The 27237-nt window shown below is 42.4% G+C and overlaps 1 protein-coding gene across 1 annotated transcript in view; it reads right to left on the bottom strand.

Moving 5' to 3' along the window:
• Positions 1-700: 700 nt before the first annotated feature.
• Positions 701-27237, bottom strand: part of LOC132765197 (protein Bouncer-like) — a 31114-nt gene continuing 4577 nt past the window's right edge. Inside the window, exons 2-3 of the mRNA XM_060759419.2 lie at positions 7221-7334; positions 701-4848 (exon numbers count right to left, since the gene is read on the bottom strand). Coding sequence (XP_060615402.2) covers positions 4637-4848; positions 7221-7334 — 326 coding nt within the window. The 3' untranslated portion in view covers positions 701-4636. The remainder of the gene's footprint in view (positions 4849-7220; positions 7335-27237) is intronic.

Here is a 27237-nt window from a genome sequence, read left to right as displayed (position 1 = left end):
TTGCAGGTTAACTATACATCCTAGTATCCATAACTACTATAAATAATGGTGAATTCTTTTCAATCTTCTCTAGAATGTTCAGTTGCTGATCAATTATTCTGATAGAAAAGGGTTATGGAAGAGGCAGTGGGTGGGGTCATGCAAATTCCACACCAATGGAGAGAGTTAGAAACCTTGGGATGCCTGTGGTGGAGGAAACACAGACAATCTAGAATGAAATTGTCCCCATATGAAAGCCTTCACTTGGGTGGTGGGCAATGTGGTGTTTGTGGAGGACATTGGCAGGGCTTTTGTACATGTTCACGACACTCACTATAATCTGCAATGTCATGGGAGGGAGGGCCATTGGTGTCTCCTGAGTAGTGGGAACTATAGCTATTTGTGGAAGTGGGAGCTTGTCTGTGTAAACGGACACCCCACCTACACACTTACATATGTATTTTCACTTTTATTATGTGAATAGATTCTTGCTTGGGATAATGGGGTTGGATTGGATTGGATTGCTTTTAGGATTCTATGAATGGTCAGAAGATGCAGTGGGGATTTTACTCTCTCCTTGTGATCCTTTCCCTCCACTCAATCATTCCAGGTTATAGCTGCCCCTCCAAAATAGAGACCTGATTTGGCAGAGGTATTTTGAAGGCAACGCTGGAAGTTGAGATGGGGCAGCAGAGTAATGAGTCATTCAGGCATCAGAGTACGTATCAAGTCAAACTTTATTTGGCACAGCAACCTTTTGGACTCAATTCAGAAATAAGAGAACAGCCAAAGGGGAGGCATACCAGCCAAAGCAGGAGTGCCAGCTGAAGAAAACACTGTGCTGTGTACTGCAAAGCTGTTCTGCATCTGCCTGGATTAGCAGTACCCAGTAATTTGGTAACTTTAAGGCAGGTTCTTTGTTCAATAGATTCCCTCCAGATGTTTGTTATGCAAACAGTAACCCAAAATATGCAGGCACAGAAACAGAAAACCAGAGACTTTGCCCATTTGCTAGGGAACAGTCTCATCCATCTTTGAAGTGGGTTGCAAAATATGATGAATGTTGGATTGAGAAGGAGAACAAAATGAAACCCAACTATATAGGTGAATCATGTTTAATTTTATGTAAGAATAGCACAATGATATTCATTTCTTCTTAGGCTAAGGAGCCCTTGAGTCTCCATGGTGCCTGTCTCCAGATTAATAGAGTACAAGGTTGCAATCTTAAAGTGCTATGTTGACTTTTAAGAAGATACTCTTTGAGTGTCCAAACCCCACTTTTCCTCGGGGAGCGCTGGTAACATTTCAGTTCAAAAAGCAGAAATTTCAAACCTTGATAGTGGAAGGATGCATGTGCTTTTGAAATTCAGTCTCCCCTGATTGCCTTTCTACTCCATAGTAAATTCAGGCATCGAAGCACCTTATCTTTTACACAAAAAACCTCTTCACAAACATATTTTCGAAAACAGAAATAGAAAGCAAGATATGTTTTATTCATAACAGCTAGCCACACCTCTGACATTTTAAAAAATGGCCTTTCAGGATCTAAATCTGGAATAATTAAAAAGCATAAGATGTTTTACATACACATGAAATATAAAACGTATGTTCTGCCCAAGCTTCCTCGACAGATACTGTTCAGATATGGTGGCTATATATCATCCTAAATGCTATTTTTGTGTATTTCTGGAACTGTCTAGACCAGAAAAAAACTGTATCCAAATCTAGTTCAGCAGCTGTGTTGCTATCAGTACAATATCAGTGTAGTATATTATGAGTAAATGTAATGTTGGTGGACAGGAATAGAGCCTTAAAGATGGGATTAAAGCCAATCTTAAAAACTATGGCATAGACATTGAGAACTTGAAAGCCCTGGCCCTTGAGTGCTCTAACTGGAGGTCAGCTGTGACCAGCAGTGTTGCAGAATTTGAAGAGGCACGAATGGAAGGTGCATCAAGCCAACCCTGACTGGGACCGCCTTCCACCTGGAAACTGATGTCCTCACTGTGGGAGGACATGCGGATCAAGAATAAGGGCTCCACAACTACTTACGTATCCACCACCAAGACACTACACTTGGAGAACCATCATCCTTGAGCTATGAGGGATCGCTTAACAATATGAGCAACTGCAGTGGTAAGAGGGGTGGAATCTAGAGCAGAATACTTTGTAGCTGGATTATTTTGCTGGTGTAGACAGCTCCTTGGTGTTCTGCTGTTATTTAGGGAACAACTGTTTCCAGGTCTTTGGTTGTCTGTCTAGCTTGAAGTAAACATATTGTTGACAGAATTGCCTTTTGAGAAACACAAGTTGAGAAAAGTTTCTGAATAGAAAAAATGAAGACTTTATTGAGTCTATCATCCTGTTCCTGGATGACCCAAGAAGCCCATATACAAAGGCACAGCTAAGCAATGTTTGCCATTTTTATCCCTGCCAAATTCCAAAGATGAACAGTCACAAAGTGTGGTTCTCTAAGCCGCCAACAAGGACAAAGCTGCTTTGCTGTCAACATGTACTTTAAGCAAAGACTGGCTGGATGTTGATGTGTGTCTTTGTATGTTAAGAACCTCACCTAGTTTCTTCCCTGGCCAGAAATGGATGTATGGCTACTACATTGCACTGTTCATATTTCAAAGTGAAGAGCCTTTGGCTTCCTGTTGCTTGGACAAAGCCCTTAAGATTGGTTGCAATGATTGACTTGATCTCGAGAAAGGACCCTAAACACCTGGAGCACAAAATATTCCAGTGCCTGGTTTAAAATACACATTTGGAGAGGGGTGGGGGTTGACTTATTATTCATGGATTTGAATAAGACATTCTCTCTAGGTCCTCCAATGCAACATTGGAAATTCACCATGGAATCCTGCTGGAGATGCCTAAAGAGGTGTCCTTTGGCAAGGGCCCTGCACTCTTAAGGACAGCAAATGTAGGATGCTGATTGTTTCAATCTCTCTGTATTTGCCTCAAAATGTAATGTGAAGCTACTGGCGTATTTGCATCCAAATCTCAACAGTGTAGAAAACTTGCTAAAATCTGTTTACAGTTCTCTGTTCAGCTGATATGCTTGATTTTCTATTTGTGGACACTGGCATGCCCCCAGTGCTGAAAATGTGTTGGGTAATTAGATTCTGAAATCCTCCAGCATTTGGCCTGCCTCCCTCATTGACATGCTGCTTTCAGTGTCATCAGGAGCAGGCAGAGTACAAACATTTACAAAGCCCAAAGCTATGCTAAAAGGAGAGAACAATTATCATCTTTCTGAGTGAGTCAGATACCTGGGAAGGGTGTGCAAATACTCTTTCCATGAAGGAGCTTAGAAAGAGCCTCTTAACGAAAGTGCATGGTAATGAGAAGCAGAAAGATGGAGTTTTAAGGGTTTGAAAATGCCATAAAATACAAACAAATGGGGTCTTATATCACCCTTAATTTCTTAATTTCTTCATTGACCATGGCATTAGAGGCTGGTGGGAGTTGCAAGTCAAAATTTTTGGAAGGTTTTCCCCAAATTACACCAGCTGTTGTCAAAAGTAAGGTTGCCTGTTGAAATAAGGGACGAGATGCCTATACATTTTATGATTGTGCGGAACACAGAATTTCAGTGGTTGTTGATTGTCACTCAGCCAATTGTCTTCTTTTGCACAACCATGAAAGGGAGAGATGTCTATTCCTTGTTGCACCCGGGGAACCCTAAACTAAAGAGACTAGCAAGGAATGCAGACATTTATGGATCTGATTTGTCATGGATTTGATTGAAATGTTCTCCCTAGGAATCTCTAGGTCCTCCATAACCATCTTCTATTGGATGCTGACCATGGAGTCATGCTGGAGACAATAGAGATTCCTAGATATGATAGGTGTTCTCTTAGGTTTTAAAAATTAGCAGTTTTTAATTCACATTTCCCCCACTTTCACAAGGATCCTGGGCCCCTAACTCCAGCAATGTGGGTGAATGTGTGGAGAATAACAGGATATATAAAGAACCCAAGTTCAACACCTGATTTTCATGGCATCCACACAGAATATCATCAATGCTATGTCAGTCGGAATGGGCCTCAAGGGCCACCTAGTGCAACATCCTGAAGTTAGAGTAGTTCTTCAAATCTTGTGCAAAAGGGGCATTTTGCTACCCAGCAGATTCCCAAAATATCATATGCTTTGGTTTTGCTGGCTGCTCACATCAACTCCAGTTGAAGCTGGCCAGAAGGTGGATACCAACCACAGTTTTACCAATGGGTGACTTCTAACCTCTTTTGGGCCAATCTAGCTATACAAAACCAATGAATGCAACTTGGGCTGAACTCTCTTATCTTAGTCACCTCCAGAAAAATACGATTACTGTATATAATTAGGCAGAGATAAACAGTGAAATTTGCAGTTAAAGGGTTAATTGCGTATCCCTCCCAAAAGAAAAAAATAGAACCGAGAATTGTTTAAAAGGAGATAATTTTTTCCTCTCCAAATACATTACTAACTCCTCCTCCAATAGTAACATTTTCCACACAAGATTGATTCAAAAGATTTAAAAGCAATACAAGCCATAATTTGTTAACAAGGGACCCTTTAAGTTAAAAAAAAAAAAGAATGGAAGAGGGAAATGCATTTGATACAGTGTTTGGTAGGTTCGATTTTGTGTGTGTGTGCTTTCCGAAGAGAGGGATTAAAGGAGGCGGACAAGCCAGGCGCCCAGCATTGCCAGGGCCATGGGCAAGGAGAGGTGGGCAGAGGGCAAGGTGGCAGCTGAGTTGCAGAAGTCGCCTTCACAGCACTGATAGGTGGTGGCGTATTTGATCCCAGCGACGGTTTCGGTGTCGTTCTTGTTACATTTGTCCTGAGCCACACAGTTTCTCTTCTTCATTAAGCTCATTCCAACTATAGGGGAGAAAACAACCATTAGGAAGAGTGAGTGGTCACTCAAGGAAGCAGTTTGGTTTGGTGTTCATATCAATGGGAACTGCTGTCTAACACTGGTACTGAGACATACGTAGTCAGGAAACATCCGTGTGGTCAAGATGGAAAATATTACCAACATGAAGGAGCCTATTGGGAAGAGCTACATTCTGCCCCTTCTTCTGCTTTCTCTCCAGCTAAGCTAACTGACGCTGGATCTACACAGCTAAATAATGCAGTTTGGACCGCATTATATGGTCAGTATATATATATAGTTCAATGCAGTTTAAACTGCATTTCATAGAACCATTGAGTTGGAAGAGACCTCATGGGCATCCAGTCCAACCCCATTCTGCCAAGAAGCAGGAAGATAATGTTCAAAACACCCCTGACAGATGGCCATCCAGACTCTGTTTAAAAGCATCCAAAGAAGGAGCCCCCACCACATTCCGGGGCAGAAAATTCAATTGCTAAACAGTTCTCACAGTTAGGAAGTTCTTCCTCATGTTTAGGTGGAATCTCCTTTCCTGTAGTTTGAAGCAATTGTTCCGCGTCCTAGTCTCCAGGACAGCAAAAAACAAGCCTGTTCCCTCCTCCCTATAACTTTCATAGAATCATAGATTCAAAGAGTTGAAAGAGACCTCATGGGCCATCCAGTCCAACCCCTGCCAAGAAGCAGGAATATTGCATTCAAATCACCCCCAACAGATGGCCATCCAGCCTCTGTTTAAAAGCTTCCAAAGAAGGAGCCTCCACCACATTCCGGGGCAGAGAGTTCCACTGGTAAACAGCTCTCACAGTCAGGAAGTTCTTCCTAATGTTCAGGTGGAATCTCCTTTCTTGTAGTTTGAAGCCATTGTTTCGCATCCTAGTCTCCAGGGAAGCAGAAAACAAGCTTGCTCTCTCCTCCCTCCCCAAAATCCTCCCTGTGGCTTCCTCTCACATATTTATAAAATGGCTATCATATCTCCTCTCAGCATTCTCTTCTTCAGGCTAAACATGCCCAGCTCCTTAAGCCGCTCCTCATAGGGCTTGTTTTCCAGACCTTGATCATTTTAGTCACCCTCCTCTGGACACATTCCAGCTTGTCAGTATCTCTCTTGAATTGTGGTGCCCAGAATTGGACACAATATTCCAGGTGTGGTCTAACCAAAGCAGAATAGAGGGGTAGCATGACTTCCCTAGATCTAGACACTATGCTCCTATTGATGCAGGCCAAAATCCCATTGGCTTTTTTTGCCGCCACATCACATTGTTGGCTCATGTTTAACTTGTTGTCCACGAGGACTCCAAGATCCTTTTCACACGTACTGCTCTCGAGCCAGGCATTGTCCCCCATTCTGTATCTTTGCATTTCGTTTTTTCCTGTCAAAGTGGAGTATCTTGCATTTTCACTGTTGAACTTCATTTTGTTAGTTTTGGGCCATCTCTCTAATCTGTCAAGATTATTTTGAATTCTGCTCCTGTCCTCTGGAGTATTGGCTATCCCTCCCAATTTGGTGTCGTCTGCAAACTTGATGATCATGCCTTCTAGCCCTTCATCTAAGTCATTAATAAAGAAGATTAAAGACATTGTAAAATGACAAATCCCAAGATTCCACAGTATTGAGCCATGGCAGGCAAAGTCAGGCCTGTAGCCCGGGGGGGGGGGGGGGGGGGGGCGTTACTTATGAATTTTAACTGGTTAACCAAATCCCCATGCTAAGTCTATGAGACACAAAGAATTAAGAGTCCCTCCAGAACTGCAAGCACTATCTCAAGTAAATATTGACAATTTATTCACACTGTCATTACTTGCAGCAATAGCCGATGTAGCGAAGCAACCAAGTTGGGGGGGGGGGGGTGTTGAATGCTCTCATTAAGGAGGCCAGACTTGGTGGAGGTGGTTGACAGGGGCGGAGCTGCAGGATATTAAAGGCTGCTCTGCCCCCTGCTGTGCTCTTTGCTTCAGCGTGACCCTACCCCCCCTGAAATTTTCAAGCCCCCCCCCCCTGAAATTTCAACCCTCCCCAAAATTTTCAACCCTCCCCAAAAATTTTTTCTGGCTACGGCCCTGGTGAAAATAGCGTCAAACTACATTAATTCTAGACTATAGATGCATCCTATGAACCAAGTTCTGCCTCACCAAATGCTGAAGTTTTAATCAAAGGTTATTTACCAAGATACAAGGGAAAATATCCAGCCAGTTCCTGTGGATAGACCTTTTCAACACAAATCCTAAACAGCTATATGCAAAATAGCCAAACTGTTTAACAAAATGAATGAAATAGGGCAGGGAACAAAGGCAGGGAGAATGACTTTTTAAAAAAGAGGTGAGTGGGGAATGAAGAGCCCAAGCCAAGAGGGCCACTTACCTGCTTTTCCTTCGATGGTGGCGCATACCTGCCCAGCTTCGCAGGTTACAGTTGTTGTGTGGCATGGGATGTTGAACATAGTGAACGAACACTTTAAGCACTTCACAGCAGCTCCTGAGGAAAAGAGAAAGTTTTCTTTTTTAAAAAAAAAATCAGGAATACTATGAAACATGATTTCAGCAGATCAGATAGACCAGTGGTTCTCAACCTTTGGGTTCCCAGATGTTTTGGTCTTCAACCCTAGAAATCCTAACAGCTGATAAACTGACTGTGATTTCTGGGAGTTGTAGGCCTGGGAATCTACAGGTTGAGAACCACTGAGATTGACAATACAGAAGCAGTCTTGGTAAGATGGTGAGCTGTAGCTTTTAGGACTCCTTTCTTGTAGTTTGAAGCCATTGTTCCTTGTCCTAATCTCCATGGAACCAGTAAACAAGCTTGCTCCCTCCTCCCTGTAGCTTCCTCTCACATATTTATACATGGCTATCAGATCTCCTCTCATCCTTCTCTTCTTTGGGCTAAACATGCCCAGCTCCTTAAGCTGCTCCTCATAGGGCTTGTTCTCCAGACCCTTGATCATTTTAGTCACCCTCCTCTGGACACATTCCAGCTTGTCAATATCGATACAGGACTTAATCACACTAGAGAATGAATCCACTTTAAATTCTGCCTCCTGTAGAATTCTGGAGTTTGTAGTTTAGAGAGGCTTTTAAAGGGACCTCCCTAAACTACAAACACCAGAATTCTGCAGGAGGCAGCATCTGGATTTAAAGTTGATTCATTCTCTAGTATGATGAGGCTAATAATAGGCTTTCAAAAGATATTTTTGTGATGATTATATCCAAGCACACCAACCTTTTAATTAAAAAAAATATATATTTCTGTTGAAATATTGCATGAAAGTTTTGGAGACAATAGCTTTGGTGTCACCCCACCTCTGACAGTCATTCAGTGAGGTCTACACCCCTCACACCATTTTAGGGACATCACTACTTTAGGTCCAGAAGCAGCCTTTATTAAATAATTGACATGACCAAAAATCACCTCCTGTTTATTTCATACTTTAAAAAACAGAATGTAAGTTACATTTGCAAAAACCTGAGCCCTTCTGGGTAGTCTTTAAGGGTCATGTGTGGGTGTTGGGCTGTGATTTGCTTCCCACTAAGGTAAGACATATCATTTTTATCTGCTAAGAGGCTTGTTGTTGCCAGGGCATACCTTGCCCTTTCCCTGCTCCGATGTTGTTTTTATTTCACAGGAACTGGGCTTAATTCACTCATGCAATGAGCATGTGGAAGCGTGCTTTGGCATCTGCTATAGTGCATGACTGCTGGACACTCCCTGTACATTTTCATTTAAGAGATGACAGGTACCACCAGGAGAAACTCCACTTGTGTTTGATTTGCTTTGAGTGAGATGATAGCAAAGGAGATTAACTGTTCTTTGTAATATTTCCCAAGAACAGCTTGTTGTCGTTCGTTCGTTCAGTCGTTTTCAACTCTTCGTGACTTCATGGACCAGTCCACTCCAGAGCTCCCTGTCGGTTGTCACCACCCCCAGCTCCTTCAAGGTCAATCCAGTCACTTAAGAACAGCTTAAGTGGAGACAAATATCTAGCACACATACATGGTAGCTAATACACCTACAATCAACTCTAGATTGCAGCCCGAATGTCATCTCTCTCTTTCCTCACACCAGCACACAAACCTCTTCCATTACAGCAGAGTCTCGCTTATCCAACATAAATGGGCCGGCAGAACATTGGATGATCAAAAATGTTGAATAATAAGAAGGAATTAAGGAAAAGCCTATTAAATATCAAATTACGTTATGATTTTACAAATGAAGCACCAAAACATCATGTTTTACAACAAATTGACAGATAAAGCCAGTTTAATACACTGTAACATTATGTAGTAATTACTATATTTATGAATTTAGCACCAAAACTTCGCAATTTCTGGGCTTTGTTTGCCACAGCTGAAATAAATCAAAGGCAATGGGTGGAAATAGAAGAAGAGAGAAACTAGGACATTTTAAAGCTACCAAAACAGTGGGATGACAAATTAATTGGAACAGCTGGAGGACATGATGCAATAAGAGTATTACAAAAGAGGAGAAATAGCCATTGTGTGATTCTTATGAATGAGATAACCAAGAAGCAAATTGAGAATATACTGCAAGTCGCTTCTGGTGTGAGAAAATTGGCTGTCTACAAAGACATTGCCCAGGGGACGCCTGGATGTGTTACCATACTGTGGGAGGCTTCTCTCATGCCCCTCCGTGGTAAGTTGGGGCTGACAAATGGAAGCTCACTTCATCTCATGGATTCAAACCTGCTGACCTTCAGGTCAGCAGTTCAGCTGGCACAAGGATTTAACCTACTGCGCCACCACAGTCTATCAGTCAGGACAGAGGGAGAACACAACAGAAAATCAACCCAAAATACAGCTCCCAAATATAAAAATCCCTTTATATATATATCCAACATAGGTTGACCATAAACTTGTGCTGGAGGACCTACACATTCTTCACAATATGCTCTCTTGGCTAAGAAGAGCATTAATTCCTTTATTTGTGGTTTTTAACTTTCATGGGAGGAGAGGACCTGTGCTCCTAACCCCAGCGAATGTATAGGCATGCTAAGGCCCCTTCTACACTGTCATATAATCCAAATTATCAAATAGATAATACACATTTTCTGCTTTGAACTGGATTATCTGAGTCTACACTGCCATATAACCCAGTTCAAAGCAGATAATCTGGATTTATAGGACAGTGTAAAAGGGGCCAAAGTCTAAAGAGCCAAGAGTTTCTTTTGAAATACTTCAACCTCACCATCAAAATACAAAACCTTGTCGTTCCCCAGCGTCCTGAGAGAATGGGTTAAATAATTGAACCCATATTCAGTTTGAATTAAGCTCTGTTATGTAGCATTTGAAAACTCAGCAAAGTGTGGCCATGTGTGGTTGAAAACCACATCACTTAAATTCCCCTGTGACTGCCTATGGGCTTAGAAGGCGATGTAGCAAGAGGCAGGGCGAAGCAAAGACCTTGAAGCGTCATTGTTTCAGCTGTCTAGGCTTGCCTGTTTTTGGAGTTGAGATTTAATTGTAAGTCTTGCTTCCAGACAAACTAATTTTACAACAGCTGTTTGCCTACAAGGGATATTTATTTGCTTTATTGGATTAAGAAAGGTGGGTCAAGGGGATGGGAAGGAAAAGTGGATGGGGAAACAGTGATGATTCCATGGAAGGTGAGGGCTACCACGTAGGCATTGCTTAAACCAAAAAGCTAAAAGAAATATGTGGAGTTGTGTACCTTGAGGTCATCTGTTGACTAATAGCAACTCCATGAATTTCATCTCGTTTTTCTTAGGCAATGAAGAGGCAGAGGTGGTTTTGTCACTTCCTTTCTCTGAAATATAGCCTAGCTGATTCTGTTTAGATTCCAAGACCAAACTGAATTTGGTGCCTTTAGAATACGTAGGTCCTATTTCTATTTCAAATTGGCACCTGAAGCTCTATATTAGTACAGTATGCCCTCACCTTCCCAGGTGCTAGGAGCACAGGACCATCATGAAACTGGACCCCACCCTCCAAAAAAGACCTAAACAAAACCTTGCTATTGTTTTTGTCTGAGAACACAAGCTTGTTTTCTACTGCTCTAGAGACTAGGACAGTGTTTCTCAACCTGGGGGTTGGGACCCATGGGGGGTTGCCAGAGGGGGGGGGGGTCAGAGGGGTCGCCTTACTTACTTACTTAGGTGATCCCTCATTGTCCGAGTACGATTGTCTTCCAAGATCAGTGTACTGGCGGTGGGTCCGTAGGTGACTGTGGAGCCCTATTCTTGACCTGCATGTTCTCCCGCAGTGAGGGCATTGGTTTCCCGGTGGAAGGCGGTCCTGGTCGGGGTTGGCTTGATGCTCCTTCCTCTTGGCACATTTCTCTCTTTTGCCCTCCATTCATGCCTCTTCAAATTCTACAGCACTGGTGGTCACAGCTGACCTCCACCACACACCAGGGCAGAGAGTTCCATTGCTGAACAGCTCTCACAGTTTGGAAGTTCCTTTTTTGTAGTTTGAAGCCATTGTTCTGCATCCTAGTCTCCAGGGCAGCAGAAAACAAGCTTACTCCCTCCTCCCTATGACTTCCCCTCACATACCTATACATGGCTATCATGTTTCCTCTCAGCCTTCTGTTCTTCAGGCTAAAAATGTCCAGCTCTTTAAGCCGTTCCTCATAGGGCTTATTCTCCAGACCCTTGATCATTTTAGTTGCCCTCCTCTGGACACATTCCAGCTTGTCAATATCTCTCTTACATGAGGCTTGGCCTCATATAAGCCGCCCTGAGTCCCCTTGGGGAGATGGTGGCGGGGTATAAATAAAGTATTATTATTATTATTATTATTATTATTATTATTATTATTAAATCAAATAATTCACATTATCTGTTTTGAACTGGGTTATATGAATCTACACTGCCATATAATCCAGTTCAAAGCAGACAATCTGGATTTCATACGCCAGTGTAGATCTAACCTAAGAAACAACAGCAAATCTCTCAATAGATGAATCAACCTTGTTGTTTTCTTTACTATCCTATTGTTTTCCCCTAAAGTTCCACAAAGTCAAATTCACTCACACCTTCAGTTTCTTCACAACTAAACTGGCTTTGCTTAGGAATGAGCAAGCAAATCTGCCCAGAAGGCATAAAAGAAAATGGATTAGCAAAGGAAGACCCCTTAATCCTAATCATGTCTGGTTTGGTGTCACCGGCAGAAAGACAAACACCCGAGGTGTGTTTGCAGCAAGAAGCAAATATTTAAAGTTTCTGTTCCCAGGAACAAAACAAGACAGAGGCTTTCTCTGGAGCCAGGAGAGAAAGCAGCCAGAGGTTTGGGAAAAGAAATAAAAAAAAAATAAAAATCATATCCTGGAAAAAAAATGGGCCAGCCTGGAAAAAATAGCTCAGCTCCAAAACCACAGTCCTTCGTGAAAAACAGGACGTTTCTCGAGGCCTCAGAAAAAAAATTGTGTTTTCCGTTTGCTAGTACAGTTTGTCCTCCTGTTTCCGTGTGCCCTTGAAACAGGTAGCGGAGTGAGTTAATTGACATCCTGTAACTCGATTTGATGGCTTCTGTAAGAGGAGCTTATCCACTCCTAGATAAATACAGTACAAATCCTATATCTAATTGTCAGCGTGATTTTTAAAATCATTTTTTTGTAATTTGTTTTACAATGTGTTGTCGAAGGCTTTCATGGCCGAAATCACTGGGTTGCTATGAGTTTTCCAGACATGTATGGACATGCTACAGAAGCATTCTCTCCTGACGTTTCACCCACATCTATGGCAGGCATCTTCAGAGATTGTGAGGTCTGCTGGAAACTAAGTTTATATATCTGTGGTTAGTCCAGGGTGGGAGAAAGAACTCTTGTCTGTTTGAGTCAAGCATGAATGTTGCAATTAGCCACCTTGATTAGTATTGAATAGCCTTGCAGCTTCAAAGCCTCGCTGCTTCTTGCCTGGGGGAATCCTTTGTTGGGAGGTGTTAGCCGGCCCTAATTGTTTCATGTCTGGAATTCCCCAGTTTTCTGAATGTTGTTCTTTATTTACTGTCCTGATTTTAGAGTTTTTAAAATACTGGTAGACAGATTGTGTTCATTTTCATGGTTTCCTCCTTTCCGTTGAAATTCTACACATGCTTGTGGATTTCAATGGCTTCTCTGTGTAGTCAGAGCACTTGATGAACCAACCTGGACACCGCATATTATTTGAGAACACAGAAATGCTAGACCACTATAACAATCACCATGTCAGACTACACAGAGAGGCCAATGACATCCATAAGCCCGGAAAATTTACAGCAACCCACAGTTTTACAATTGTTTTGTATTGTTTGATATTTGCATTACTCTTTCCTTCCTTCTGTACAGGTGTGTGGTGTGTGAATATATATCCATCCATCTATATACACACATAATATATTTTAGATGGCATACCTTTGGTTGATTTCACTATCTTTAGTTGTTTTAATTGTAAACGACCATGTACACTGATGACACTATATAATTACACAATGATGACAATAATAAATTATTTGTATGTGTGTATAAAGAGGTCTCCATTTACTCAAATTGTCATAGGATGTTTTTAATGGGACAGGTTGACATGTCAAAACAGTATTTCTCATTAAGGACATGGAAATCTATCCATCCTTACCCACAACATTCTAAATATTACTTCCCCAATATTTACTTTTAGAATCTACAAACTTGCTTTTCCAAACTTGTTTCTGAAGGCCTGTTATATATCTCTGTAAACAAATATTTTTTAACATCCTAGAGCCAAGGTTCAGGGAAAAAAAGGTTATTTTTTTATATTCCTCAAATCTCTCAGAAGCATGGTCCAGTGAGGCAGTTGACTGCCGATGGAAAGAAATGTTAGCAGTTGAGCCAAAAAAAAGTGTTTGTTTTTTAAAAAAAAATTCCGGAAAAGGTAAAGATAAAGGTTTCTCCTTCTAAGCCTGGTCATGTCCGACTCAGGGTTTGGTGCTCATCTCCATTTCTAAGCTGAAGAGCCGGCGTTGTCTGTAGACACCTCCAAGGTCATGTGGCCAGCATGACTGCATGGAGCGCCATTATCTTTCCACAGAAGCAGCACCTATTGATCTACTTCCATTTGTATGTTTTTGAACTGCTAGGTTGGCAGAAGCTGGGGCTGACAACAGAAGCTCACTTTGCTCCGCAGTTTAACCCACTGCACCACTGTGGCCCCAACCAATTCCAGGAAAAGAGGTCATTTAAAACACATGAAACACATGAACACTCATTAAAATCCTACTACATACTATGAAGCACATACATAAGCAAATTAAAAGTAATGCCATAATGAAGGTTTTTTTTCCCCTGCTGTGGGACATACAGTATTCAAAACATCATCTCTACAACTGTGTGCCAATTAATGTATAAACAACTGTGTGGTTGGGTTTACTCATCTGCTGCCTGCATTTCTTCTATATGGCTTGGTGCTACAGCAAAGCCACAAATAATAATAGTACTGTACTTGGGGAGGTTTCCAACCCACAAGGCACCAGAACTCACAAAAACATGTCATTAAATACCCAGATGATTTAAAATTTCATTTCCCCTCCACCCTGTCCATAATTCCCTTGATTAGGGAGGACTCGTTGCTGTCTGGCTTTGCTCGTGTGCCTTTAACAATGATGCGATGGTCATCAGTTCAACTGGTGAAATACTGAGAAGGCTTCACTTACTGGAACTATGAGTACTATCCACATGGAGTAGGAGCAAGGATGGGATAGTGGCTTGAGCGCTGGATTACAACACTCGAGACCAGGGTACAAACCCTGCATAAGCTGTGGAAGTCAGTTTGGGCAAATCATATTCTCTCTATCTCAGCGGAAGACAAAAACAAAACCCCTTCTGAACAAATCTTGCAAAAAAACCCTCCTACATTACAACTTTTGTTTTAAGTTGCTGTGAGTTTTCCGGGCTGTATGGCCATGTTCCAGAAGCATTCTCTCCTTACATTTGGCCCACATCTATGGCAGGCATTCTCAGAGGTTGAGAGTCTGTTGGAAACTAAATAAGTGAGGTTCATATATCTGTGGAACGTCCAGTGTGGGGAAAGAACTCTTTTCCACTAGAGATAGATGTGAATGTTGCATTTTGCCACCATGATTACCATTTAATGGCCTGCCATTTCAAGGCCTGACTGGTTGCTGCCTGAGGGAATCCTTTGTTGGAAGGTGTTCGCTGGCCCTGATTATTTCTTTGTCTGGAATTCCCCTGCTTTTTGAGTCTCGCTCTTTATTTACTGTTCTGATTTTAGAGTTTTTTAAAATACTGGTAGCCAGATTTTGTTCATTTCCATGTTTTATTTTTCTTTTATCTGTTTAGTGTACAGAGATGGCACTAAATAAATAAACAACTTGGCAAACCAGCCAATTCTGGTTAGGGCTGCCAGGTCAGGAGTAACTCAGACCATCAGGTCTCTGGGCCAAAACCTGAGACTTAGGGCCCTTCTATACTGCTCTGTATCCCAGGATCTGATCCCAGATTATCTGCTGGAGAACAAGCCCTATGAGAAGTGACTTAAAGAGCTGGGCATGTTTAGCCTGAAGAAGAGAAGGCTGAGAGGAGACATGATAGTCATGTATAAATATGTGAGAGGAAGTCATAGGGAGGAGGGAGCAAGCTTATTTTCTGCTGCCTTGGAGACTAGGATGCAGACCAATGGCTTCAAACTACAAGAAAGGAGATTCCACCTGAACACGGGGAAGAATTTCCTGACTGTGAGAACCGTTTAGCAGTGGAACTCTCTGCCCCGGAGTTTGGTGGAGGCTCCTTCTTTGGAGGCTTTTAAACAGAAGCTGGATGACCATCTGTCAGGGGTGCTTTGAATGCAATTTTCCTGCTTCTTGGCAGGAGGTTGGACTGGATGGCCCACGAGGTCTCTTCAAACTCTATAATTCTATGAACTGGATTATCACAGAGACTTGATGTCCCTTTGCAGAACTGCACAGAGTCTAACAAGTGAGCTCACATACACACACCACGCACCCTTTCATTCTTTTTAGGGCAGTGCCAGCTCTGCACTAGTTTAGCAATTATATTCGTTTGTCCTTTAACCAAGTTTTGAGGAAACAATCTTGCAAAAAACAAGCAACCAAAAAACTAATTGGTCTGGAGAACATGGTGCAGCTACATTGCTGAAACTAAATATGCCTTCATCTTGCTTTTTCTCTCTCTCTTGCTAATAGCTGAACAGAGAACTATCTTGCAACCTCATGTTTATCCTGCCTTGAGTCCCATGGTAAAAGGAAAGTGGAGTATAAATAATGGTAATTTCCCTATCCTGGAGCACTCCAGATGAGTTGTGTTACGATTGTGTCAGATGATAACAAAGAGATGATAGAATCTGTCATCCAAAAGCCCAAAAGGCATCATGTTGAGGAAGATTTGATTCGATGAATGAAAAATGTTCCTTCAAGTTCATGTGCGAAATACAATTTAATGGCTGCCATAATTATAAATCAATCAACTCCTACTTCCTTCTTGTCAGTCTTCTTAGAGTGTCAGCCTTCGGGCAAGTACTGCCTCTCTTAAATTGCTCTTTGTAATTGTTGTAAGCTGTCACAAGATTATTAAGCAATTACATACCAAGGTTTATGAGGAATGGTTTAGGGAGCGGCATATGTTCAACTTGGAGAAAAGAAGGCTGAGGGCCTTTTCAGACATAGGAAAATCCCAGGAGGAACTGAGATATTATATCCCAGTTCTTCCTGGGATTTAGTCCACACACCCACCCCAAACTCTGGGCTTTCCCCAGGTGTGTGTGTATGTGTGTGTATATCGCTACAACCAGAGGTTGACCTGGAAGGACATGGAGCTGACCCTCAGCCACACATTTCCCCAAAAACCTGATGGGAGTGATGGGGATGCCATCCCGCTCCTGCAGGCTCCAGGAGCCTGAAGAACCAGGATCACTGTGAGGATTGACCCCTGGGATTGCAGCACACTGTCCCGGGAATCAATCCTCTTTCAGAAAGGTAGAAGGGCCCTGAGCCAGGACTCTGCAAGCTTTTTAGTGCTGGAGGCAAAATAGCAGCCCAAGCAAAGAGGAAAAGTGTTGCAAGTGAAAGTTCAGTTAAATACTTGAGGGCAACAGGCCAGATTAGAGGATTATGACAAACTATATACAGTTAGCCTGCCGTATCAATGGATTCTGCATCCAGAGATTCCACCGTTCATGGCTTGGAAATATTTGTCAAAAATTCTGAAAGGAAGACTTTTATTTTGCCATTTTATAAAAGAAACACCATTTATTATACCTGTGTTTTAGAGTCTTGGAACAAAACCCAGAAAACAAGCAAGTTCAGATCAAAATCTGGAGCAGATACATCACTAAACTAACATGAAGCTGTAGCAACTGTTTCTACCACAAAGCTGTTTTTCTACTTGTGCCTCATCTGAAGGTTTTCTGAGGCTGTTTCCCAGCATGAAAACCTTGTGTGCTGCTTTTGTCTGCTTTCAAGTCTTTCTGACTTATGGCAACCCTTGGTTTCCATGGCAAGATTTGTTTGCCTCTGCCTGCTTCTGACGCTGAAGTGTCACCCAGTGGGTTTCCATGGCTAAATAGGAATTCAGATCCTGATCTCCTGGAGTCCTTGGGTCTCAAAAACCCCAAGCCAAACCCTTTTTACCATAAAACAAAAGTAAAATTGCCATGTTAGAACTTGTCAACCAAAATGATCAAAGGTTTGGAAACCAAGTTCTAAGGAGCAGCTGAGGGAGCTGGGCACATTTAGCTTGGAGAAGAGAAGGCTGAGAAGAAACATAAGAGCCATGTGTAATATTTGAAAAATGTCACATTGAGGAAGGGAAAAGCTTGCTTTCTGCTACTCTGGAGACTAGGACACAGAGCAATGGATTAAAATTGCAAGGGGAGATTAACCTAAACATTAGGAAGAACTTCCTGATGGTAGGATCTGTTCACTGATGACTGTGCCTGGGGGAGGTGAGTCTTTTTCTCTAGAGGTTTTTAAGCAGAGTCTAGATGGCCATCTGTTGGGAGTGTTTTGATTATGGTAGAATGAAATTGGACCTAATGGCCATTGATGTTGCACTCCAGACCTGGGAACACCTATGACCACAGCACCACACAAGAGTCCAGAATATGTGCAAACAGTTTATTTCAGAAACACATAGGAAAAATCAAGAATAAAGACAGTAGATGTATAATCCAAAAAGATTTAACAATAGGTGATAATCCAACAGGAATTCAAATGTCTCCACAGATTCCAAGGTAATACAGTCGAGGATTAGTCCAAAGTCACAAGAACAGCTTAAGTCCACCAGCAAAAGGTGTGCCTAGTAAAACTTGAACAGGAACCCCAAAACAGGATCATAGAAACTCCCAGAATACTTGAATCCAAAACCAAGGCTTGACTTCAAACAAAAACTAGAGAATTCAGGCCTAACTTCTCACTTGAATGCTACATTGCCTGAACTAACTCTTAGGTAAACAATAAACATACTTACTAATGAGGAGGTAACCATGACGTCATGTCATTTCCCACGAATTCTCTCCCTAACTTTCCCATATAATTGCTCTCACCTATGATGCTTATTTTCTGCTCTTATCTGTAAACAAAGACCTTTGTTGATTTATTTATTTATTTATTTATTTATTTATTTACCTCATTTGTTTACCGCTGTTCTCAGCCCTTAGGCAACTCACAGCGGTTAACAACAGTAGCAGCAAAAATTCAATGCTAACATCAACAAGATATTTAAAAGTAATTAACATCAAAAGCAATAACAGACTAAGCAATTAACATCAATAACCACTCATTGGCGTCTCATAACTGAAAACATGATCCAGACTCATCATCCGTTGTTCCGTTTCTATATTCATTGCACTGCAATTGATCCTAAGCACCTTCTGTATCACTTATCTCTCTACCCGACTCCTTATCTAATGTTGCAGTTTCTGGCTCCTCTGACTGACTTTGACGCCCTGCACTTTCCAAGTCAGATTTCTTATAGAGAGAAGCATCATTCCTCTGACTTGAATCTTCATCACTTTGAGTCCCAGGAAATCCCACAGGTAATACCACAATCCTCTCTAAATCATCAGTGAACCCATCAGCCTCAGGAGCTTCAGGAGGTCTCTTCCAACTCTAGGATTTTGTGATTCGTGTACACTATGAGTGTAGGTCTCTCTTTCAAAACCACTTTTGTCTCTCCCCAAGAAAACATTTTCAGCAATACCAACAATACAATTTGTTTACTACAGCAGCACAACAGCAAGAACAACATGATTGTTTATCTTTGCTGTGACAGCTAACAATGAAGTGTAGGCACAACAAATAGGAAAAAGTTTATGCAAACAGGGATGGTTGTGTCCTTAGTGAGAGAGGCAGTTGCCTTGGGCTGCAGTTGCTGGGCAAAGTGGGCAAAGGGGGCCCTATGTTTGCCTGTTGGCGGATTGAGCACTCTTTGGCAGAGAAGGAGACATACTTTGTAAAACTACAGCTCCCATGATTCCAAAGCATTGAGCCATGGCAGGTTTTTTTAATGTCAGGAGCGACTTGAGAAACTGCAAGTCATTTCTGGTGTGATAGAATTGGCTATCTGCAAGGACTTTGCCCAGGGGATGCCTGGATGTTTTACCATCCAGTGGGAGGCTTCTCTCATGTCCCTGCATGAGAAGCTGGAGCTGACAGACAGGAGCTCACCCCGCTCCCCAGATTCAAACTACTAACCTTTCAGTCAGCAGTCCTGCCAGCAGAAGAGTTTAACCCACTGGGCTACCAGGGACTTCATGACAGTTAAAGTGGTGTCAAACTGCATTAGTTCCAAAGACTAGATGCACACTTAGTTTCTGGAGCAGCAGAAAACAAGCTGGCACCCTCTTCAATAGGCTATCTTTTGAAATATGTAATCATGGATTCAAAATTCAGTAACCATGGAGCGTGAGACCAGCAGTCTGCTGGGTTCATCATTCATATGACCCTTTCTGAGGATGGCTCCCTTTTCAACTTCTCTTTTTACCAGAGGAGTAACTTTCTTAGGAAGAAGGGTGCGGCAGTATCAAACTTTAAAGGGAAGATTTTTTGCAATGGAATTTCTTAAGACAGAATTCCAGCTAGAGATGCTAAGGGCGGGGTGGTGGTGGTATGTGTCTGAGTCAGCTTCAAGGCTTCTGCCTTCGGGGAAGGGAAAATCACTGCAATGGCCAAGTTAGCTGGAGGGGAAAATTTTTCAATTCTCTCTGACATCATCATCATCTGATCAACAAAAAAAATCGGGATTTGTAGAGCCAAAAAAGAAAAAGAAACTGTTATTTTTTTAACCTGAGAGAACACCTCTCTAGGAAAGTCTAGGGCAGTGGTTCTCAACCTGTAGGTCCCCAGGTGTTTTGGTCTGCAAATCCCAGAAATCCCAGCAAGTTTAACAACTATACGGATATCTGGGAGTTGAAAGCTAAAACATCTGAGGACCCACTGGTCAAAAGTCTTTAGTACAATTCTCTGTGTGGGGACATACCAAATAATAATAATAATAATAATAATAATAATAATAATAGCAAGAAAATCCCACAGACGGACTACAAACAAAGACACAACTCTGTGGCCCTGATGATTCACTGGAACTTATGTCACAAGTACCACCTGCCAGCTGTAAAGAATTGGTGGGATCATAAACCTGCAAAGGTCATGGAAAATAAACACGCAAAAATACTGTGGGACTTTCAAATCCAGACTGACAAAATTTTGGAACACAAATCACCAGATATCACGATTGTGGAAAAGAAAAAAGTCTGGATTATTGATGTCGCCATACCAGGTGACAGTCGCATTGAGGAAAAACAACACAAAAAAGTCAGCCGCTCTCGAGACCTCAAAATCGAACTGCAAAGGCTCTGGCATAAACCAGTACAGGTGGTCCCAGTGGTTATTGGCACACTGGGTGCCATGTCAAAAGATCTCAGCCGGCATTTGGAAACAATAAACATCGACAAAATCATGATCTGTCAACTGCAAAAGGCCACCTTACTTGGATCTGCGCGCATCATTAAAAAATACATTACACAGTCGTAGACGCTTGGGAAGTGTTCGACTTGTGATTTTGTGATACGAAATCCAGCATATAGATCTCATTTGCTGTGACATACTGTGCTTTTGTGTCAGTAAAATAATATATTATTAATAATAATAATAATAATAATAATATAATGTATTATATTAATCTCTAGTTCTTCTAGTGCTAATTTATGGTTAATTTCTAGCAGGACTGTAGAGTCTCACTAGAGGACCCAAGGACTCATAGAGAGAATGTATTAAATAAATCCTCAAATAATAAAATCTGCAAAAGCAAAACCAACAAACTTGAGATCCATCTTCACTGCTATATAATCCAGTTTGAACTGCATTATATGATCAGCATAGACTCATATAATGCAGAATGAATTGCACTGAACTGTATTCTATGAGTCTGCAATCCAGTTCAATCTGCATTATAATGGCAGTGTAGTTTTTTTCTAAGTAGCTTCTGGTGTGAGAAAATTGGCCGTCTGTAAAGACGTTGCCCAGGGAATGCCCTGATGTTTTGATGTTTTACCATCCCTGTAGGAGGCTTCTCTCATGTCCCTGCATGGGGAGCTGGAGCTGACAGAGGGAGGTCACCCCGCTCTCCCTGGATTCAAACCACTGACCTGTCAGTCAGCAGTCCTGCTGGCACAAGGACGTTGAGCCACCAAGGGCTTCGACAGTGTAGATGGGACTTTGGAAGGCTGGCTGCAATATCTTTTGGAGAGAAATACCAGAAACCTTTCTTGAAACCATTTGGGTCGTTCTATTTCCTAAACTGTTGTTGGAATTCCTGCCTTAAGGGAGGAGATGGGTGACTCAGAGGGAGTCTGACCACATATTTTAAAGCAAGAGCTTGATTGAGGAAAGTGCATATGTTTCTTCTAGACGGGTGTGGGTGTGCTGTGTGCCTTCAAGTTGCCTTTGATTTATGGCAATCCTAAGGGGAACCTAGCACAGGGTTGCTTTTTCTTTCGATAGGATTTGTTCAAAGAGAGGAGTGCCTTCATCTGAGACAGAGAGCCTCTGACCTGCCCAAAATCACCCACCAGTTTTCTTAGATAAGAAGGGATTCCATCGTATTGAGTGGTGTAAAACTGCATTACTTCTGAAGTGTAGATGTACCCTTAGCCTCATGTTTTTGTGGGTCGTCTCCAGGAGGGAGACAAAGGTGCAAATTCTCCAAGCATGAGGGGAGAGTGGTGTGCCATGACTGATTGTTGCTGAAAGTTGCAAAGGCAATGTACACAACGGGTGTCAAACCCATTTTATTTGAAGGCCACATCAACCTTATAATTGCAGTTGCATTCATGGACAAAATATTCGTGGACACAGACAGACAACTATAAGTTTTTTACATAGTGGTTGGTGCTCATACCTAGTTTGGGTCTCCAGACATTATTGAATGCAGTAGCTAAAAAAGCGAATGGGATTGTCATGTGGTGGCTTAAAAAGCCAACGAGATTTTGGCTTAAATAGGAATCTAGTGCCTAGATCCAGGGAAGTCATGCTACCCCTCTATTCTGTCTTGATCAGACCACGCCTGGAATCACACTGCGTCCAATTCTGGGCACTGCAATTGAAGGGAGATGTTGATCCTAAGCTGGAATGTGTCTAGAGGAGGGTGACTAAAATGATCAAGGGTCTGGAGAACAAGCCCTATGAAGAGCGGCTTAAAGAGCTGGGCATGTTTAGCTTGCAGAAGAGAAGGCTGAGAGGAGACATGATGAGGACCATGTATAAATATGTGAGGGGAAATTATAGGGAGGAGGGAGCCGGCTTGTTTTCTGCTGTCCTGGCGACTAGTATACGGAACAATGGCTTCAAACTATAGGAAAGGAGATTCCACCTGAACATTAGGAAGAACTTTCTGACTGTGAGAGCTGTTCAGCAGTGGAACTCTCTGCCCCGGAGTGTGATAGAGGCTCCTTCTTTGGAGGATTTTAAACAGAGGCTGGATGTCCTCTGTCAGGAGTGCTTTGAATGTGATTTTCTTGCTCCTTGGCAGAATGGGTTGAACTGGAAAGTCCACGAGGTCTCTTCCAATGCTATGATTCTATGAACAACAGGTCCCAACACTTTTGATTATCCGCCATGCAGACTGCGGATAGTGGGAACTGCAACCCAACAGCCCTTAAGTCTCTTAGTTTGGGAAAAGGTCAAAGGACATTTTAAAGTCAGACATCATCTCCACGAGCCTTGTATCTAAATCCAGACCACACTATCCCAATTAAACAGAACTGAACAGAACAAACTGAACTGGAAAATATTCTAAGAGATTTGATTTTCCCAGGGGTGGGAGGGTGGTGAGGAGAGATAGTGTTAGTGGCGCAGTGGGTTAAACCGTTGAGCTGCTAAACTTGTTGAGCTGCTAAACTTGTAAGGTCACAGGTTTGAATCCGGGGACCGGCGTGAGCTTCCGTTGTCAGCCCCAGCTTCTGCTAACCTAGCAGTTCGAAAACATACAAATGTGAGTAGATCAATAGGTACCACTTCAGCGGGAAGATAACGGCGCTCCATGCAGTCATGCTGGCCACATGGAGGTGTCTATATACAACACCAGCTCTTCAGCTTAGAAATGGAGATGAGCACCAACCCCCAGAGTCAGACATGACTGGATTTAATGTCAGGGGAAAACCTTTACCTTTACTTTACCTTATTTGTAATTATTCTACTTTCACAGTGGTCAAGTACCCCCAACTTCAGCAAATGTGGAAGGATAACCGTGTTCAAAAATGAGATGCCCTCCAGCAGAAAAAGTCCATGGCTAATACTTTGAAATCTCAATACTTCGCTATATGTCTTGAACTATGAGTGTGAGAAGCAGAGAATGCTGGTATGAATAACCAAAGAGTGTTGCAGAATTATTTCTATGTTTCTTCCTTAAGAAATTTTGGGTGGGAAGGAAAGAAATTGGGAGCAGTGGAAGGAAAACATAGGAGGGCTACCCATGGAAGGCATTAGGCACTCCTGTAAATTTCCTGAATGAGTCAGGAACATAAAAATCCTCATTTGGAAGCACCCAAAAGTCACAAGACAGATTTGTGCAGTTCATTTTAGGTCTCGGACTCATTTCTTCCATACTTCAAACCAAGAAGCAAACATCTTAGTAAGAATGCCGCCAACAGACATCCTCAGAGATAAAAAAAAATGAAAATGAAAACCAGTTCTCTTATTTCTAAGGCTGGCACTACCACGAGTGAGGTGTCAGTTTCAAGATAAAGAGTCTGAGTGAGAAAAAAACTTTGAATTATTTACTTTATTATTTACTTCAAGGGCAGGGTAAGAATGTTCCTTGAGTCCTAACTTTTGGAAAAAGGCAGGGCATAAATGAAGAATCATGTGATTATTTTTATCCTACTTTAACTGCCATGGCTCCCATGTCATACAAACTTGAGATTTGAAGTTTGGTGAGGGACTTAATATCTCTAGTTCTATCAACCAAACAACAGCACTAGAATTCTCCAGCAATCCTTCCTACAGTGTTGCAACAGTTAAATCGTTGAGCTGCTGAACTTGCTAACCAGCAAGCTGGCGGTCTGAATCTGCGGGACGGGGTGAGCTCCCACTATTAGCCCCAGCTCCTGCCCACCTAGCAGTTTGAAAACATGCAAATGTGAGTAGATCAATAGATAGTGCCTCGGCAGGAAGGTAAACAGCACTCCATGCAGTCATGCTGGCCACATGATCCAGAAGGTGTCTACAGACAATGCCATCTCTACGGCTTAGAAATGGAGAAGAGCACCAACTCCAGAGCCAGAGATGAAGAGGAAGCCTTTACCTTTATCTGTGTAACTGTGTTCCATTGTATCAGTCGTTGAATGTTTGTATGTGTCTGTATATGCAGGAATCCACCCTGAGTCCCCTCAGGGAGATAGGGCAGGATACAAATAAAGTATATAGAATCAAGCTGCTAGAATTGTGCAATGTTGTTGCATCGATAGACAGATAGTGGTGCTTGTGGTTCTTTCAGCCTGAACAACTCAACTTGCTTGCTTTATTTATTTATTATTTACACCATTTCTACCCCCACCTTTCTCAACCCCCGAGGGGGGACTCAGAGCAGCTAACACTGGCAACAATTCGATGCCACAAATCACAGTATAACAACAATATAAAACCATAAATACACAGTAATTTAAAACAATAAACATTAGTTAAACAAGCATATAGCTGTTTCCATTATTATCACAATCATATGGTCCAGTTCAAAGTGCTGTTATGGCTGCTAGCCAAAGGCTTGGTTCCAAAGCCATGATTTCAGTTTTTTCCTAAAAAGAAAAGAGGGAGGATGCCAATCTAATCTCACTGGAGAGTGAGTTCTACAAGCGGGGGTCACTACTGAGAAGGCCTTGTCCTTTGTCCCCAGCTGACGCGTTTGTGAGGCTGGTGGGACCAATAGCAGGGCTTCCCCGGTGGATCTTAAACTATGAGGCAGAACATAGAGGGAGATATGTTCAGACAAGTAAGCTGGGCCGGAGCCATTTAGGGCTTTATAGGCCAAAATCAGCACTTTGAAGTATGCTCGGAAATGGACCGGCAGCCAGTGGAGTTGACATAACAGGGGGGTGGTGTGCTCCCTGTATGGTGCTCCGGTGAGCAGTCTGGCTGCCGCCCATTGAACTAGTTGAAGTTTCCGAACAGTCTTCAAAGGCAGCCCTACGTAGAGTGCATTGCAGTAATCTATCTGGGATGTAACCTGAGCATGGACCACTGTGGCCAAATCTGACTTCCCAAGGAACGGGTGCAGCTGGCACACGAGCTTTAACTGTGCTTTGGGCTCCATACACCTTGACTCGAGAAGTTAGGGGAAGCATTTGTTCCCACATGCACAAAATCCTTTTTTTGCTCCAAAACACCCCCAAAGGTGGTGCTCTGGATGTCATTTCCACTACACTTGAGGACTACCTAGACCACCCAGAAGTCAAAAACATTTTTTGCAACCCTCAACTATTTTCTTTTGCTTCGAAATTCTCAAAAATGTCCAGCAGGGATCCATTTTCTGTGGTACATTTCCATCATGGTTTACAGACTCCCTTTGGCCAATCTAAGCCCAGGAGAGGCGGTATTGTTTTTTACATGGTGAAAATTGGGGGACGCATTCAATAAGCCCATCCCTGGCTTATGAAAAGGGTCAGCTCTTTCTCCAGCGACAGTAAGTGTTGTGTGTGGGATGGAGAGGAAAGAGGGAAGTCCCAAAAGTCTCCCAGCCTGAAGAAAGTGAGAGTAGAAGTACAGGCAGAAGTACTAGAGAGAAGTGAAGGAATGAGAAGTCCCTTTGCGGGTGAAAAACAAGCTTGACTTGCCAATTGCAAAATGTGAAGGTAATCCAGCAGCAGCGAGGTGTACATCTGACAAAGCCATCATAGAAAGGCATATGCAAATGTACAAACATGGGGCAAGGTACTACTCAAATCACTAAACAAATAACATCATTTTATATAAACTTTCAGTGGGCATCCTACAGCAGAGAAATGGGCAAAAGAAGAAATCTGGACAGCTGGGTTTCAGAGAGCCAAAATAACTACAAATGTTTACTGCCAAGGACGGAATGTGAACTGCATTTCCATTTCTTGGATACACATATCCTGAAATATATTACCTTTTCCCTCTTGTACTTTTCCTGCAGTTCAAGTGTTACAATTCACAGGCTATTTCTACTCCTTTTCCAATGTGGCACTGGCCAGATGTTATACTGGATGACAAATCCCATTCACCCAGGCCAGGCATGTAGCCGGGGGGGGGGGGGGGACTTGAGGGGCTTCAGCCCCCCCCCCCCCCCCCCCGAAATTCTCATGGTGGTTCGCGAAAAGGCCTTACTGGTGCATTATTTAAAATGTTGTGTTTATTCATATCATGATCTGGTCACCATACTCAATATATCCCTCAAATTAAATCCTGGCTACGGGCCTGACCCAGGCTCACACACCCAATGGTTAGGGAATGCTGAGAACTGTAGTTCAAAATCTTTAGAAGGCAAAGTAACTGAAAACCCTACTCTAGCAAACAAAGAAACAAAATCCCATAATTTCTACAATACTGCTTTAAATACTCCAAAGCCCCTTCTACACTGCTATGTAATCCAGATGATCAAAGCAGACAATCCACATGATATGCTTTGAACTGGATTGTATGAGTCTACACTACCAAATAATCCAGTTCAAATCAGATAATCTGGATTTTATATGGCAGTGTAGAAGAGGCCCAAGATACATGTGGGCCCTTTCACACAGCCATATAACCCAGGATATCAAGTCAGAAAATCCCACAATATCTGCTTTGAACTGGGTTATATGGCAGTGTGGAAGCCCCTGGTGATGCAGTGGGTTAAAGTGCTGAGCTGCTAAACTTGCTGACCGAAAGGTCGTAGGTTCGAATCCAGGGAGCGGTGTGAACTC

The sequence above is a fragment of the Anolis sagrei genome, chromosome 2, assembly GCF_037176765.1.
Source record: "Anolis sagrei isolate rAnoSag1 chromosome 2, rAnoSag1.mat, whole genome shotgun sequence".
NCBI classification, from domain to species: Eukaryota; Metazoa; Chordata; class Lepidosauria; order Squamata; family Dactyloidae; genus Anolis; species Anolis sagrei.
The sequence above is the reverse complement of the archived record's forward strand: the minus strand, read 5'-3'. Positions and strand labels throughout refer to the sequence as shown.